The sequence below is a fragment of the Papaver somniferum genome, chromosome 7 (assembly GCF_003573695.1).
Source record: "Papaver somniferum cultivar HN1 chromosome 7, ASM357369v1, whole genome shotgun sequence".
Taxonomy (NCBI): domain Eukaryota; kingdom Viridiplantae; phylum Streptophyta; class Magnoliopsida; order Ranunculales; family Papaveraceae; genus Papaver; species Papaver somniferum.
In genome coordinates this window covers 82,604,909-82,617,162 of record NC_039364.1, presented here as the reverse complement: position 1 = coordinate 82,617,162, position 12,254 = coordinate 82,604,909, and the positions used below count along the sequence as shown (strand labels likewise).

The window sequence follows — 12,254 nt, the reverse complement described above, 5'->3', positions numbered from 1 at the left end:
AGGATGACCTAGCCTGCAATGCCAAACATCGGAAGACGCTTTATTACATAAGATTGTATTGGAAGATTGCTGAGGATGAACTTGGAGATGATAGAGACCAGGGATAAAATCAGCCTGACCAATCATTGTTTTCGTGACACGGGCCTGAAAGAAGCAGACATTGTCGAAGAAATAAGCGACACAATTAGTTTGGCGAGTTAACTGACTCACAGAAATAAGATTGAATTTGAAATTAGGGATATGATGCACATTTGACAGTTTAAGGGTAGGCGAGAAAACAACTTCTCCAATATGCTTAACAACGGAGAATGATCCATCCGGTAGTTGCATTTGAATCAGTGATTTAACAGGCATATAGGAATGAAAATAATGCAATGAGTTACAGATGTGGTGTGTGGCACCACTGTCCACAAACCAAGGATCGGAAAAAGAGGTTGATAAAGTGATACCTGCGAAATTGGCACGAGGTTCAAGCTGTGCAGATTCTGGCGCAGGGTTGATTAAGGCCAAAAGACGTGCATATTGGTCAGCAGACAGCGTCGGAAGAGCATGCGGAATGGCAGACGCATCAGCTGGTGTAACTGCAGTTGCTGCAGTGAGATGCATATTGCTGTTAGCCGGAGATGGAGAGCTACTGGTGCTGGCAGGAAAACCATGAAGTCGATAACACTTGTCTCTGACATGACCAAGTCTGTTACAATAGTCACAGAATGGACGCTGACGTTTATTCTGGTTCGCTGGAGGTCGAGAACTGGAGGAGAAGTGACGATTGGAACTGAGAGCAGCAGCATCAACTGTTGGAAGAGGAGCAGCAGTGATGTTTTGTTGTTCTTCCTCTTGCTGAACAAGGTTGAAAATACGGAGTGCAGTGGGGAAAGGGTCCATGGTTAGTATTTGGCTGCGAAGGTTAGAAAACCTGTCGTGCAGACCCTGCAGAAACTCCATGGCACGCTCCCTTTCAAGTCTCTCAATCATGTGCTTTCCAGCACCACAAATACAAGCTTCAGTAGAAGCAACCAGGGAATCATATTGATCCCACAGTGTCTTGATTTTTGTATAGTAGAGAGAAACATGCATGGATTCCTGTTTGATGGAAGCAATAGAGGACTTTAAACGGAAAAGAATCGGAGCATTGGAAACACAAAACCTCACCTGTAAATCCTTCCAGATAGCATGAGAATTGGGGGCATATAAACAGCTAGCCCTGATGTCTGGTTGGCAGGAGTTTAGAAGCCAACTGCCCACAAGGTCGTCACATCTCTTCCAACATTGAAACTGCAACGCATCTGTTGGGGGAGGGAGAGAACCATCAACAAAACCAAGCTTACCCTTAGCATTCAGGGATTTTGTGATTCCTCTCACCCAGGAACCATAATTATCCCCTTGCAAAAGAGGAGAAGACAACACTGTTGCAGGGTTATCACTAGGATGAATTATGTAAGGGTCTAGGGTTCTAGGATTTCCTGAAGGATTGATGTGGGTTTCATTGGTTTGTGTGGGATTTCCGGAAGAGTTGTGAGCTGGAGAGTTTGAGGATGAATGATCGGATGGAGTCATCCTGAACGAAGAGAAAATAAGGACAGAGATGAAGCGGAAGATTTGATATTAAGGTTCCTAGGATCTACAAGGATACCATCTTAAAATACAAAACTTGTATATGGAAAGTTTGTATATGGAATAGTTTTCACCAATGTGTCGACTATCATCTTTTATTGAGTATATATATGTTTACAAATATAGTGAATATATCACAGCAAATTCCTAGGATCTAAAACAACTAATGGAGATAATACAGGAAAGTTAGAACTGCCATAACGGTGTACACAAGACTCGGAGTTTACATAAGACTCGGATTGTACACAAGACCTGCGCTGTGGGTACACGCCAACTTGCTTGGTAGTACGTTGTTGCAGTTTGCCACTGCTCTGGCAGTAAAACATGGCCAACTTGTTTGGTAGTTTGCCACTGCTGTGGCAGGTTATGTGCAGACGTCCAATAGTGTGATTGCTCTCCAACATCATCATCTCTCAGAGACATGTCCCACTTGAGACTGTATTTGTTTCTTCCTCTTTCTTTCTTTTTTTTTTTTTTACTTGGTATTACAGAAGAGCATGTGCATAGCCTGATCAAAAGCAAAAGCAGCATAGCCTTTGGTTAAGCAGAGTAGACGGGTAGTTGTCATGGGAGATGAAGAGGAGAAAAAAGGCCCAACTTACTAGATTAAAAACGCTAACTTACAGAAAAAGGACCCATGCACGGTATATTAAGGTAAAAAACAAACAAGATGTATTCCATTTTATAGCAAACATCATCATCGACCTAGTGTGTTACCATAATATTTGGTCGGGAATATCAATCTTATCTACAGTCTTATCATCCATCAAGGGATGTCCCTCAGTACAACTTTCAACTTATTATTCGCCACTTCACATCACAAATCACCTTCTCCCGTCCATTTAGCTACCTGAAATGCTCAAACACTGCCAGATAATAGAGTTGAAGCTCTCTACACTAACCCGTGATCAGATCAGTACTTCAAGGTGGAGCAATACATTAATAACAGTTCTCTTAGGATGTACGCCAAAACTCAAACAACTTATAATGCTCAAGCAGACAACTCACGGTCATCACAGCTTTGCAATATCGTTTCACACATAAACAAGGTCTCTATACATGTTAAACTACAACAGTAATTTGTTACCGTCATCCTCATTCACTGTGTGCTGTTCATAATTATTTGCTCAAGCAAAAGCAAAATGTCTTCCTCAATCACTCATAATATCAAGTATATTTAACTTTGAACTTTCTTTTGAAAGACAAAAAAAAGCGAGACAACACGAGGTAAGATTTTTTGGTAAGACTATAACAAGCTAGGCAGAGAGGAACTAAAAGTAGGATATAAGCCCCAGGGAAAAATATCATTTGGTCCTTTTTTAGGTGGTCCTATGTCTGTTTAGTCCTTTGGAAAAACACATTTACTGTTTGGTCCATAATAATTTAAAAATATAAAACAAACAAAATAACCCTTCCGTGTTAATTTTTACTTATTTTCTTGTAGCAGTTCATTCGTCAAAATGAACTCTTGTTAATTTCTACTTATTTTTTTAGAAAACATATAAATCAGAGTTCATTCCAGAAATGAACTCCATATAAAAACCTAAAAAAACCAGAGTTCATTCCAGAAATGAACTCCATATAAAAACCTAGAAAAACAGAGTTCATTCCATAAATGAACTCCATATAAAAACCTAAAAAAACCAGAGTTCATTCCAGATATGAACTCCATATAAAAACCTAAAAAAACCAGAGTTCATTCCAGAAATGAACTCCATATAAAAACCTAAAAAAACCAGAGTTCATTCCAGAAATGAACTCCATATAAAAACCTAAAAAAAACCAGAGTTCATTCCAGAAATGAACTCCATATAAAAACCTAAAAAAACCAAGAGTTCATTCCAGAAATGAACTCCATATAAAAACCTAAAAAAACCAAAGTTCGTTCCAGAAATGAACTCCATATAAAAACCTAAAAAAAACAGAGTTCATTCAACTTCATATAAAAACCTAAAAAAACAAAGTTCATTCCAGAAATGAACTCCATATAAAAACCCAAAAATAGCAGAGTTCATTCCAAAAATGAAGTTCATTTCAGTAATGAAGTTCATTCCAGGAATGAAGTTCATCTTAAGCAGCAGCAGCAACAACAACAAAACGCATAAATCTTCATCTTCTTCATCATCTTCATCGACTTTACCAGCAGCAACAACATCAAATCTTCATTAACAACACCAAAAAAATCAAGATCCAAGATGAAGATTTTAGATCTGAGATGAAGATTGAAGGTTATATTAGTTTTCTTCATCGTTTTCTTCATCTTTTTCTTCTTCTTCTTCGTCATACACAGCAGCAGAAAATCTTCAACCAGCAGCAACAACATCAAATTTTCATTAACAACACCAAAAAAATCAAGATCCAAGATGAATGACTTTAGATCCGAGATGAAGATTGAAGGTTATATTAGTTTTCTTCATCGTTTTCTTCATGTTTTTCTTCTTCGTCGTCAGACACAACACCAGAAAATCTTCAAAACTCCATCGTCTTCATCATCTTCATCTTCTTCAACAGCAACAACAACAAATAGTGACGAAGAAACACAAAAATCTCCGTCGTCTTCATCATCTCCATCGTCTTCATCATCATATTCAACAGCAGCAGTAACAAATAGTGACGAATAAACCAAAAAAATTCGTCGTTCTTCATCGTCTTCATGAGCAGCAACAAAAAAAAATGGAGAGGAGAGAAACTAGATCTGAAAATAGGAGGAAAGAGAGAAAGTAAATCTGAAAATAAGATATTTTTTAGTGACTTTTTCTATATATATGGTCCCAAAAGGATATTTTTGGCACTACCTAGAGACAATTACATCACCCATGACGTCACCCTAGGGCCAAACTATAATTTCTAGGACCAAATTATAATTTATTTTTTTCAAAAAGGACCAAACAGACAGTTGACTGAGTCCACTGGACTAGACTCTCTCTAATATATTATTCCTATGACTATATGGTATTTCTTACTAAGCACTAATTAACCACCGGTCTATAAGAAAAAAAGTATTATATGGTATCGACCGACTGAGTGCCCGAGAAAGAAAAAATGTAAGAAAAAAGTATAATAGAGTGCGGAGTGGAGGGTCCTCCGATGTGCAATGAACAATGTAATTATGATACACAGACAGACAATGAATAACCAGGTTAATGAAAAATATTTTTGGCAGTAACATATGTCAAAATCACCTGGTACAAGCCACAAAACGGATTCATATCTACAGGAGCTACTTTTTCCTATGGACTAGATTGAACTGCTAGATTGGCCAAAAAGTGTTGCAAATCATGAAAAAAAATGTGGGAAAAAATGTTACACTGCTAGTTGATAATTCTCTCTCCTACCAACTGCTCGCAATTCAACTATCAGCGAGATTGAAATATTGAACCGTTCAGCGCTCAAAAAGTGATATAAACGTTGAACCATTCAGCGCTAGAAGAAAAATTTCTGATCTAACGGCTGAGATTTAAAGCGTTGAACCGTTCAGCACTGAGCGCCAAACGGTTCGGCGTTATATGGTGGTCCCGCTGCTAATCTAGCTGCTAGATTAGCCCTCCCATAGGACTTAGGAGGTTGCCCATGCTGACGTGGATGACCAATCTAGCAGCTAGATATCTAGCCCAGGACTAAGCCTAAGGCTAACCCCTATGGGCTAGATTGGAGTGCTAGATTGGCCAAAAAGTGTTGCAAATCAAGAAAAAGTGTTGGAAAAAAATTAACAGTGATAGTTCTCTCTCCTAACATGTGCTCGCAATCCAACTATCAGCGGGATTGAAATGCTGAACCGTTCGGCGCTCAAAAAATGATCCAAACCCTGAACTGTTTAGCGTTAAGAGAATATTCCAGAGAATAACGCCCAATTGTTAGGCGCTCAAAAAGTGACTCACTAAATCTGCGCCTCTTGTTATGGTAAACGAGTTTTTTTGTACGTAAATAACAGTAACCGATAAAAGGTAGATAATTTATTTATAGGTGTGGTGGTTTACGTGTCAACAGGTTATTGGTTGGGATTTAATCTAAGGGTGGCTGTTCTATGTAGCTAGGATAGGGTCACGCGGGAGAGCTGTTCTATGTAGCTAGGATAGGGTCACGCGGGAGAGCTAGAGTATTGCATGGGACTTGTCATAGACTCATAGAGACAGAGTCGTGGCTATAGATAGAAAAGCTTGTAGTACTAGATTTGTGGAATAAAGTCAAACGCCGCTTGGTTCGGCGTTTCCCAAACGCTCTACTGTTTGGCGTTTAATGCCGAATTGTTAGGCGTTTCGCTGTTAGATTGGTCATTTCATAGGAGTTAGGAGATTGCCCTATCTGACGTGGATGGCCAATCTAGCAGCTAAATATCTAGCCCATAGGACATAGCCTAAGCACGGACCAAGATGGTAGGAGGGAGAATCAGTGATATTCTCGTCAACTGGTTGGTTTAAACTTTAAACATAGATTTCAAAATATGGCTCTCAAGTCTCGACTTACTTTTACATCGTAAGCACACTTCATTGTTTAATAACGGAATGTGTAAAAAAGGTGTTTCCACATAAGAATCATCGGTGGTAAATCGCCCAAGACAAATGTGTGTACAAGGGTAGGGCATTACAACATGTCGATTATTCCCAAGTAATATCTAAGAGTTGACACGGAAACAATCAATAAAAATATGACAACCGATGAGATTAATTTTGTGAAATGTGCTAGCACCAAATTTTAAGCATTACATGTAACCAAATTACTGCACTACCAGGTGGCAGCACCATATTCTACACTCATTTGTATGAGGTTTTAGGTTAAATGAGATATCTAGAACAAACAGTAGATAAGCAGAAAATTCGATTGTTGCACTTGCATTTTCAGACAGTATAATATGCAAGATTCAACTCTGCTACTCATGTTCTATATCCTCGCTAGGCCAAAATCATCATTTACCCCTGAAATATTAAAAAGAAGAAAACTATCACTAAAATTCCACAGACTACACTGAGTGAGGGAGGAGGGCGAGATTCAGTTTGCTTAAGTATTCTGCATCAATGTTATGTTGTCTCCTTTCAAAAGAATCTTCCCTGAAAAACGCAAGACCCACATATGAATAAATGAAAAACACGAAAAGCAAAGACACTTGACGCATAACAGTAAAAGAGTCATATTTTCCCTACCCAATGACTTCCTGGTATTTTTCTTGATGTTGACTTCTTCGGCCTCATCAAGAACCAAATTCATGTACTCATCAAACCCCTGTTAAAGTGAAAAGAAAGAACCAAATTAGAGTCACTTACCTGTCCCATAGAAATGTTAAGAAATACAAATATGTCTTGCACATTGGTGGTGAGCCAAGAAATGCATGACCAACAAAAAAATAAAGATTAAAACCCACCCATAATTTTCATTTGTATATGTGAATGTCAACACCATGCCCGTTAATTAAAAATACCCATAACAAATACTCCTATATTACAGATGCAATACAGTACAATATCAGTATCAGGCACAATTCCTGTATTGGCTATAAGTATGTATGCATGGTTAAAACTAACACTGGAACAAGATACCCGAACCATCAACAGTAACATCACCACTATGCATGACATACTTTGTCATATCTCCCGCTTTACAGCAACAGTGGCTTCATAGTCCCTCACAACAACACTAACAAAAATTCTTTTTGAATCACTGGACATTAAACGAACTCCTAATAAACACCTGAGAACCCCAGATTTGTCCAAAGTCATGTATGAAACTTATCAGCTAAAACTGGAGCCCTCTAGGTGAGCGGAGTGATATCTCTACCGACTTGAGCTAATCCTACTTTGAAGTGCATATACCATGCTTGAATGCATGCTTATTGTAAACAATAAAATATCATGTCATCAAGGTCTCTCCGCAGCTACAAAGAAAAAGTCTTTATAAACAGGAGCCTCTGACAATTTTATATTCCTAAAAAGGAACTTCAAATTCCTAGTAGGTAGTTTGAAAAACTATAATTAATTTGGAACAATCAGTATCCTTAGTGTCCAAATAACCTAATACAGATGTATGATCTATCTTTAAGAAAGACAAGATAAATAGAGATGTTGCATACTCGTAGAAGCGACCATCACTATACCAAAATTGCTATGCCAATGAATTCATATGAAAGTATCGGCATGGACTCACTTTGACCTACAACGGGCTACAGGCTACAGATATATAGAATTATGTCCCTTCTATATCTTAACTTGCTTGAGTCAACAAATTGCCAAAGGCGGGAAACATAGTTACCATACAAACAACTTTGAAATTCGAGGATAACAGAACTGTGTAAACTGTGAAACATAAGAAGTCTTTGGTTAAGATACAAGTAAAAGTCTTCCATGTAAAAAGAATATAAGACAATGACACATGCCATATATATAAACTCAGTATATATATATTAAGCATGACTTAATCTTAAGGAAATTCCATCGTAAAAAATCCTCGTGTTTAGTTACCCTTCATTCGAGTAGTTCCAATCCAGAGGTCACGGCATTGATACCCTTACAAATCTGTAGCCTCTTTTAACCCAAAAGACAATATTCCTTACATTCCATCTCATTTAGAGATGCTTCACTTCAATGATGCCTGCATGTGCAGCTAAGGTCTAATAATTCAAATCAAATGTGTAGGCCTCCAAACTTGTATAGAAATAATTCATACTCGTTTCTTCGGTGCATTGATACCCTTCGCACCTCCCAGGAGCTTAGAAATAATAGCCTTAGTTGAAACAAGATGGCAATAATTATATCGCTGTAAATTTTAGACTATCTAAAACTCTAGTGCTAATTATCCCGATATTTTTTCATAACTCAAGACCTTGTCACCTTCAGTCACAACACTCGAATTCACGTGAGACTAGTGAAGCACTATATTGAAAGCGTGGAGATTTACGGTTATTGGAACCCGTTTAACTATACATTTACCCAACGTATAGCAGAACCCTAATTACGAGAGATTCAAATAGTTCTGTGTAACAGGTATGATTACTAGATCCTCGTACATATGCTCTCTAGGCTGGTTAACGAGGTACTAAATCTGTGGATCAAAAAGTCTGTCATTTGTATGATTATAAACTTTAACTACCCATATAGGAAGTTTCTCTTTACCGCCTCAACTTTGTAACAAGTGTGAAATCCTGGTTGTGTTTTCTTGTAACACTTGTTTCTCTTCCATTCAGGAATATTGGAGCGACATACATATTCCACTTCTAAGCCTACTGTGACATACTAGTACAGAATTTTTGCTCCACTTATTTGTTGGGGATTGGTTGTGCAAAGTTTGACATATTAGTTGTAGATATTTCAACGAGGAACAGAAGTTTATGCTGCAGAATAGCTAAAAAACCAAGTACTGCTTCAGAAATCACGCAACTTGAATTGTAAAAGAATTTTTCATCAAAGAGAGAAAAAAAAAACTGATATACGACACTTAATTATGAAACTATCCTTTTCGGATGCTATCTTCAGCAAAAATCGTATGAAAGAGATGACTGAATATCACAACAAACAGTAATTCATAAACAAATGGCCAAGATCTTACAACGACACAAAGAAAAGCCTTCCAGCTTTCTTCGAGATCTTTCTGCTTGTTTCCAATCATGATAAGTACGCCTATGCAAAGTCTTGAAGAAACCATATTCTACATCGCTAACTAATAAGAACATCTTAAACCTCATATACTCTTGATAATGCAGAGAATTCCATAACAGCATGTAGATCTTAAACCCTAACATAGATATTTATCAGGATAGCAGTACTCCTATACGAGTTATCTAAGAGAAGCTCTTGTTCCCAGAAAATTGCAAATTACAACAACCTCAAAATGTTGGAGAAGAATTAGCCAAAAACTTACAATAATTCTGCCTTCAATCCTCGTATCTTTCTGCTCAAAAAGCCAAATCTGAATCCTTGCTTTCTGCAGTCAAAAACGAAAAATTAGATAAATAAAACACTAAAACAAAATAAGAACCAATTTCTTTTAAAATTAAACCGACCAACTTACACTTTGGAGAAACCGAAAAATGAGGTTCTGGCCGCCCGATACATCCCAATAGACATGGATATAGACAGTTAGTGTAGAGCATATAAAGAGAGACGAAAAGAAAACGATGAAAAAATAGGGGTTTAGAATTTTTACGATAGGCTGGGTCATAATCCTCTGAACTCTAGTAGTCGCCATTGCTGCAAAATTCTCTTTATCCTTTATGAAACCCTAAAATAAAACAATTACCAGAGATGAAAAGCAATAAAGAGGGAAAAACATAACGATTGTGTTGAGCTTCAATGACATCTAGTAAAACCCTAGTACAAAACATAATTACCCAAAACCCTATACCGACCCCAAACCCTAATACCAGAAACTGAGGTTCGTTAAATTGAAAAAATATGGAGAGATAAACCTGTGAGTGAGGATGCAGCTGTTGTGGCGTTGAAGAGTCGGATGAGTTTACTATTAGCGGGAAGGAGAGGACGAAGAATGAATATATAGAACGAGTGCGATATGCAAAACGAAGAAAATATACAAAGATTAAGGGTGCACAGTAACAGAGTCGGACCGGCGAACCGTCCCGGAACCGGTGGAACCGTATCTGGTTTTGTACTGAACCGAGGACGGGGTACAAATATCGGTCCAAAAATTAGGAACCGACCTCTGGGGTACAGGTACACGATTCAATACAAGTCTCGTACTATACCGGACCGAATATACCGAGTATTAATAGCCGTTAGACCTAGGGGATAATAAATCAGTAATAGTCGTTAGATTAAAGGGGGGTATATAATGGAACATTATAGGGCTAGGGTTTCTCTTCTCATTTTTATTTTTTTTTCGTCTCCTCTCTCTCTGAGAAAGAGAAGAAGTGAAGAACTCCATTACAGGGACGAGATTTCTGAATCTTCTCCTCCAATCTCCATTACTTACCACCTCTCGATCCAGAAGAAGAAGGAGAAATTGTTAACCAAGGGTAAGTGTTGAATCAGTTGATTCAGTTCTCCTATTTTGATTTTTGGAACCTAGGGTTTTGAAGTAGTGTTGATTTGTATTCTAATAATTCTATTTCTATCTAATAATTCTACCTTCCTTGATATTTGATCAGATTTGTAATTAAGAAATCAAAAAGATTTCTTCCTTCTCTACAAGAGTTGATTGATTTGGCTTGGATTGTATTTCCACCAAACTGGTAAGAATTTTATCTTCATAATCTTTTGATTTTTCTTTATTTTTTAGTTCATATGAAACCCAGACTTTGAATTTGGTTTTAAAATTGTATTTACTGATCATTGTTTTAATTTGTGAATTAAATGAATTTTTTTGTTCTTCAAAAAATTGGGTTTGAGCTTGTACATATGGTAGAAATTGCTTTGGTGTCTATGTGTTGATTATAAGATTGAAAATGTATGGGATTTTTAACAAACTGCCACACTTGCAAATCCCGATTCAAGAAAATGCCACCGTTTTTTTCAGAATTTATTAAATGCCACAACCGTTAGATATTCCGTCAGGGCCCACTAACTCGGTCTATAATCATTGAAAAAGTCAATACAACGTGTCAACATTACCTAACTACCCTTGAATTCGTGTTGGTCCAAACTCGACAATGACTCACACTATTAGGTCGATTTGAATCAGAGATGAAATCTCTGTTGAAATCTCTTTCTCTTTCCTTTCTTCTCTTCCTTCTCCTTCTTCTTTTTCTCCGGCGTTCCAGAGATGAAATCTCTGTTGAGAAAACCTTGCAGAAAATTAGTGAAACCAATCAACCGAGTGTGGTGCTGATGAGTTCATAGTTGGGTTTGGTTAGAATCCACGATTGAGTTGAAGCGAAGTGTTTCTGTGAAGGTTAGAGTTTGATGTTGAGTTTATTTGGAATTGATAAGCTAAACGGGATGTTGAAAGATGAAGATCAAAGGGTTATTGCTAAATTGAAGTTGTAGTATTGTCGTGAAGAAGAATTGAGATGTTAATGAAATTGTGAAGAAATTAGGGTTCCTGAAATGAATTTCGAGATTCAATTAAGGGTGAATAAGAAGGAATTAAAGGATGGGTTGAATAGATTGCAATATTTTGATGGATAAATTGAGTTTGATTGAGAGAATAGAATATTTGGGAATTGAATTAGGGTTGGTTAAGAACTGATGTTGATGGACGAACTGAATTGAGGGTTTAGATGATTAATTGGATGTGGGTTTGATCTGAATTGAGAGTTACGGTTGGAGACTAGCTTAAGTTCAATAGTTAGAGTTTGTATTTGGAACTCAGATGAATTATGAAGTTATCTGGGATGAACTGGCTGGTGCTTGAGTAAATGAGTTTGAGGTAATTGTTTTTCTCTGTAAATTTTGTTTAAGTTATGCAGTTTTGTTGTTGAATTTATGGACTTATCTATAGACAGTGAATTGAGATGGATAAGATGAGTATGGTGGTTATGACATGAAGCCATGATTACAGTTTAGGCTGTCTAGAATGGATTGAAGTTCTTTTAGATGAATGTACTCATACTAATTCTGATTTTAGACCAACCATGAGACAAGTCGTGCAGTATCTTAATGGAGATGCTGCTCTACTTCAAACAGAATTATGGGTCCTTGATATGAGCGATACACTGAGTAAAGCATTCTCGTGAGTAAGCATGGGAGACTTATACCCTT

The 12,254-nt window shown here is 37.3% G+C and overlaps 1 protein-coding gene across 3 annotated transcripts; it reads right to left on the bottom strand.

Moving 5' to 3' along the window:
- Positions 1-6,247: 6,247 nt before the first annotated feature.
- On the bottom strand, positions 6,248-10,124 carry LOC113292778 (small nuclear ribonucleoprotein E-like). Of its 3 annotated transcripts, none has more exons than XM_026541637.1 (7): positions 10,007-10,124; positions 9,745-9,819; positions 9,610-9,636; positions 9,460-9,522; positions 6,753-6,831; positions 6,614-6,659; positions 6,248-6,527 (listed from the first exon to the last, which is right to left on the bottom strand). In XM_026541637.1, exons 2-7 carry the CDS (start codon positions 9,784-9,786, stop codon positions 6,518-6,520), a joined length of 267 nt encoding a protein of 88 aa, XP_026397422.1. In that variant the 5' UTR covers positions 9,787-9,819; positions 10,007-10,124; the 3' UTR covers positions 6,248-6,517. The 3 variants fall into 3 exon arrangements, with proteins under 3 accessions (XP_026397422.1, XP_026397423.1, XP_026397424.1); XM_026541638.1 differs by lacking the exon at positions 10,007-10,124 and adding an exon at positions 9,947-9,996; XM_026541639.1 differs by lacking the exon at positions 10,007-10,124 and adding an exon at positions 9,962-9,994.
- Between the last annotated feature and the right edge of the window lie 2,130 nt (positions 10,125-12,254).

Bases quoted from the DNA above. Each gene is read 5' to 3' on its own strand.
- LOC113292778 (XM_026541637.1), bottom strand. From the start codon at position 9,786: ATGGCGACTACTAGAGTTCAGAGGATTATGACCCAGCCTATC. The intron at 6,832-9,459 runs GTAAGTTTTTGG...TCACTTTAACAG, and splicing joins GGATTGAAGGCAGAATTATT to GGGTTTGATGAGTACATGAA. The intron at 6,660-6,752 runs GTAGGGAAAATA...TGCGTTTTTCAG, and splicing joins AAATACCAGGAAGTCATTGG to GGAAGATTCTTTTGAAAGGA.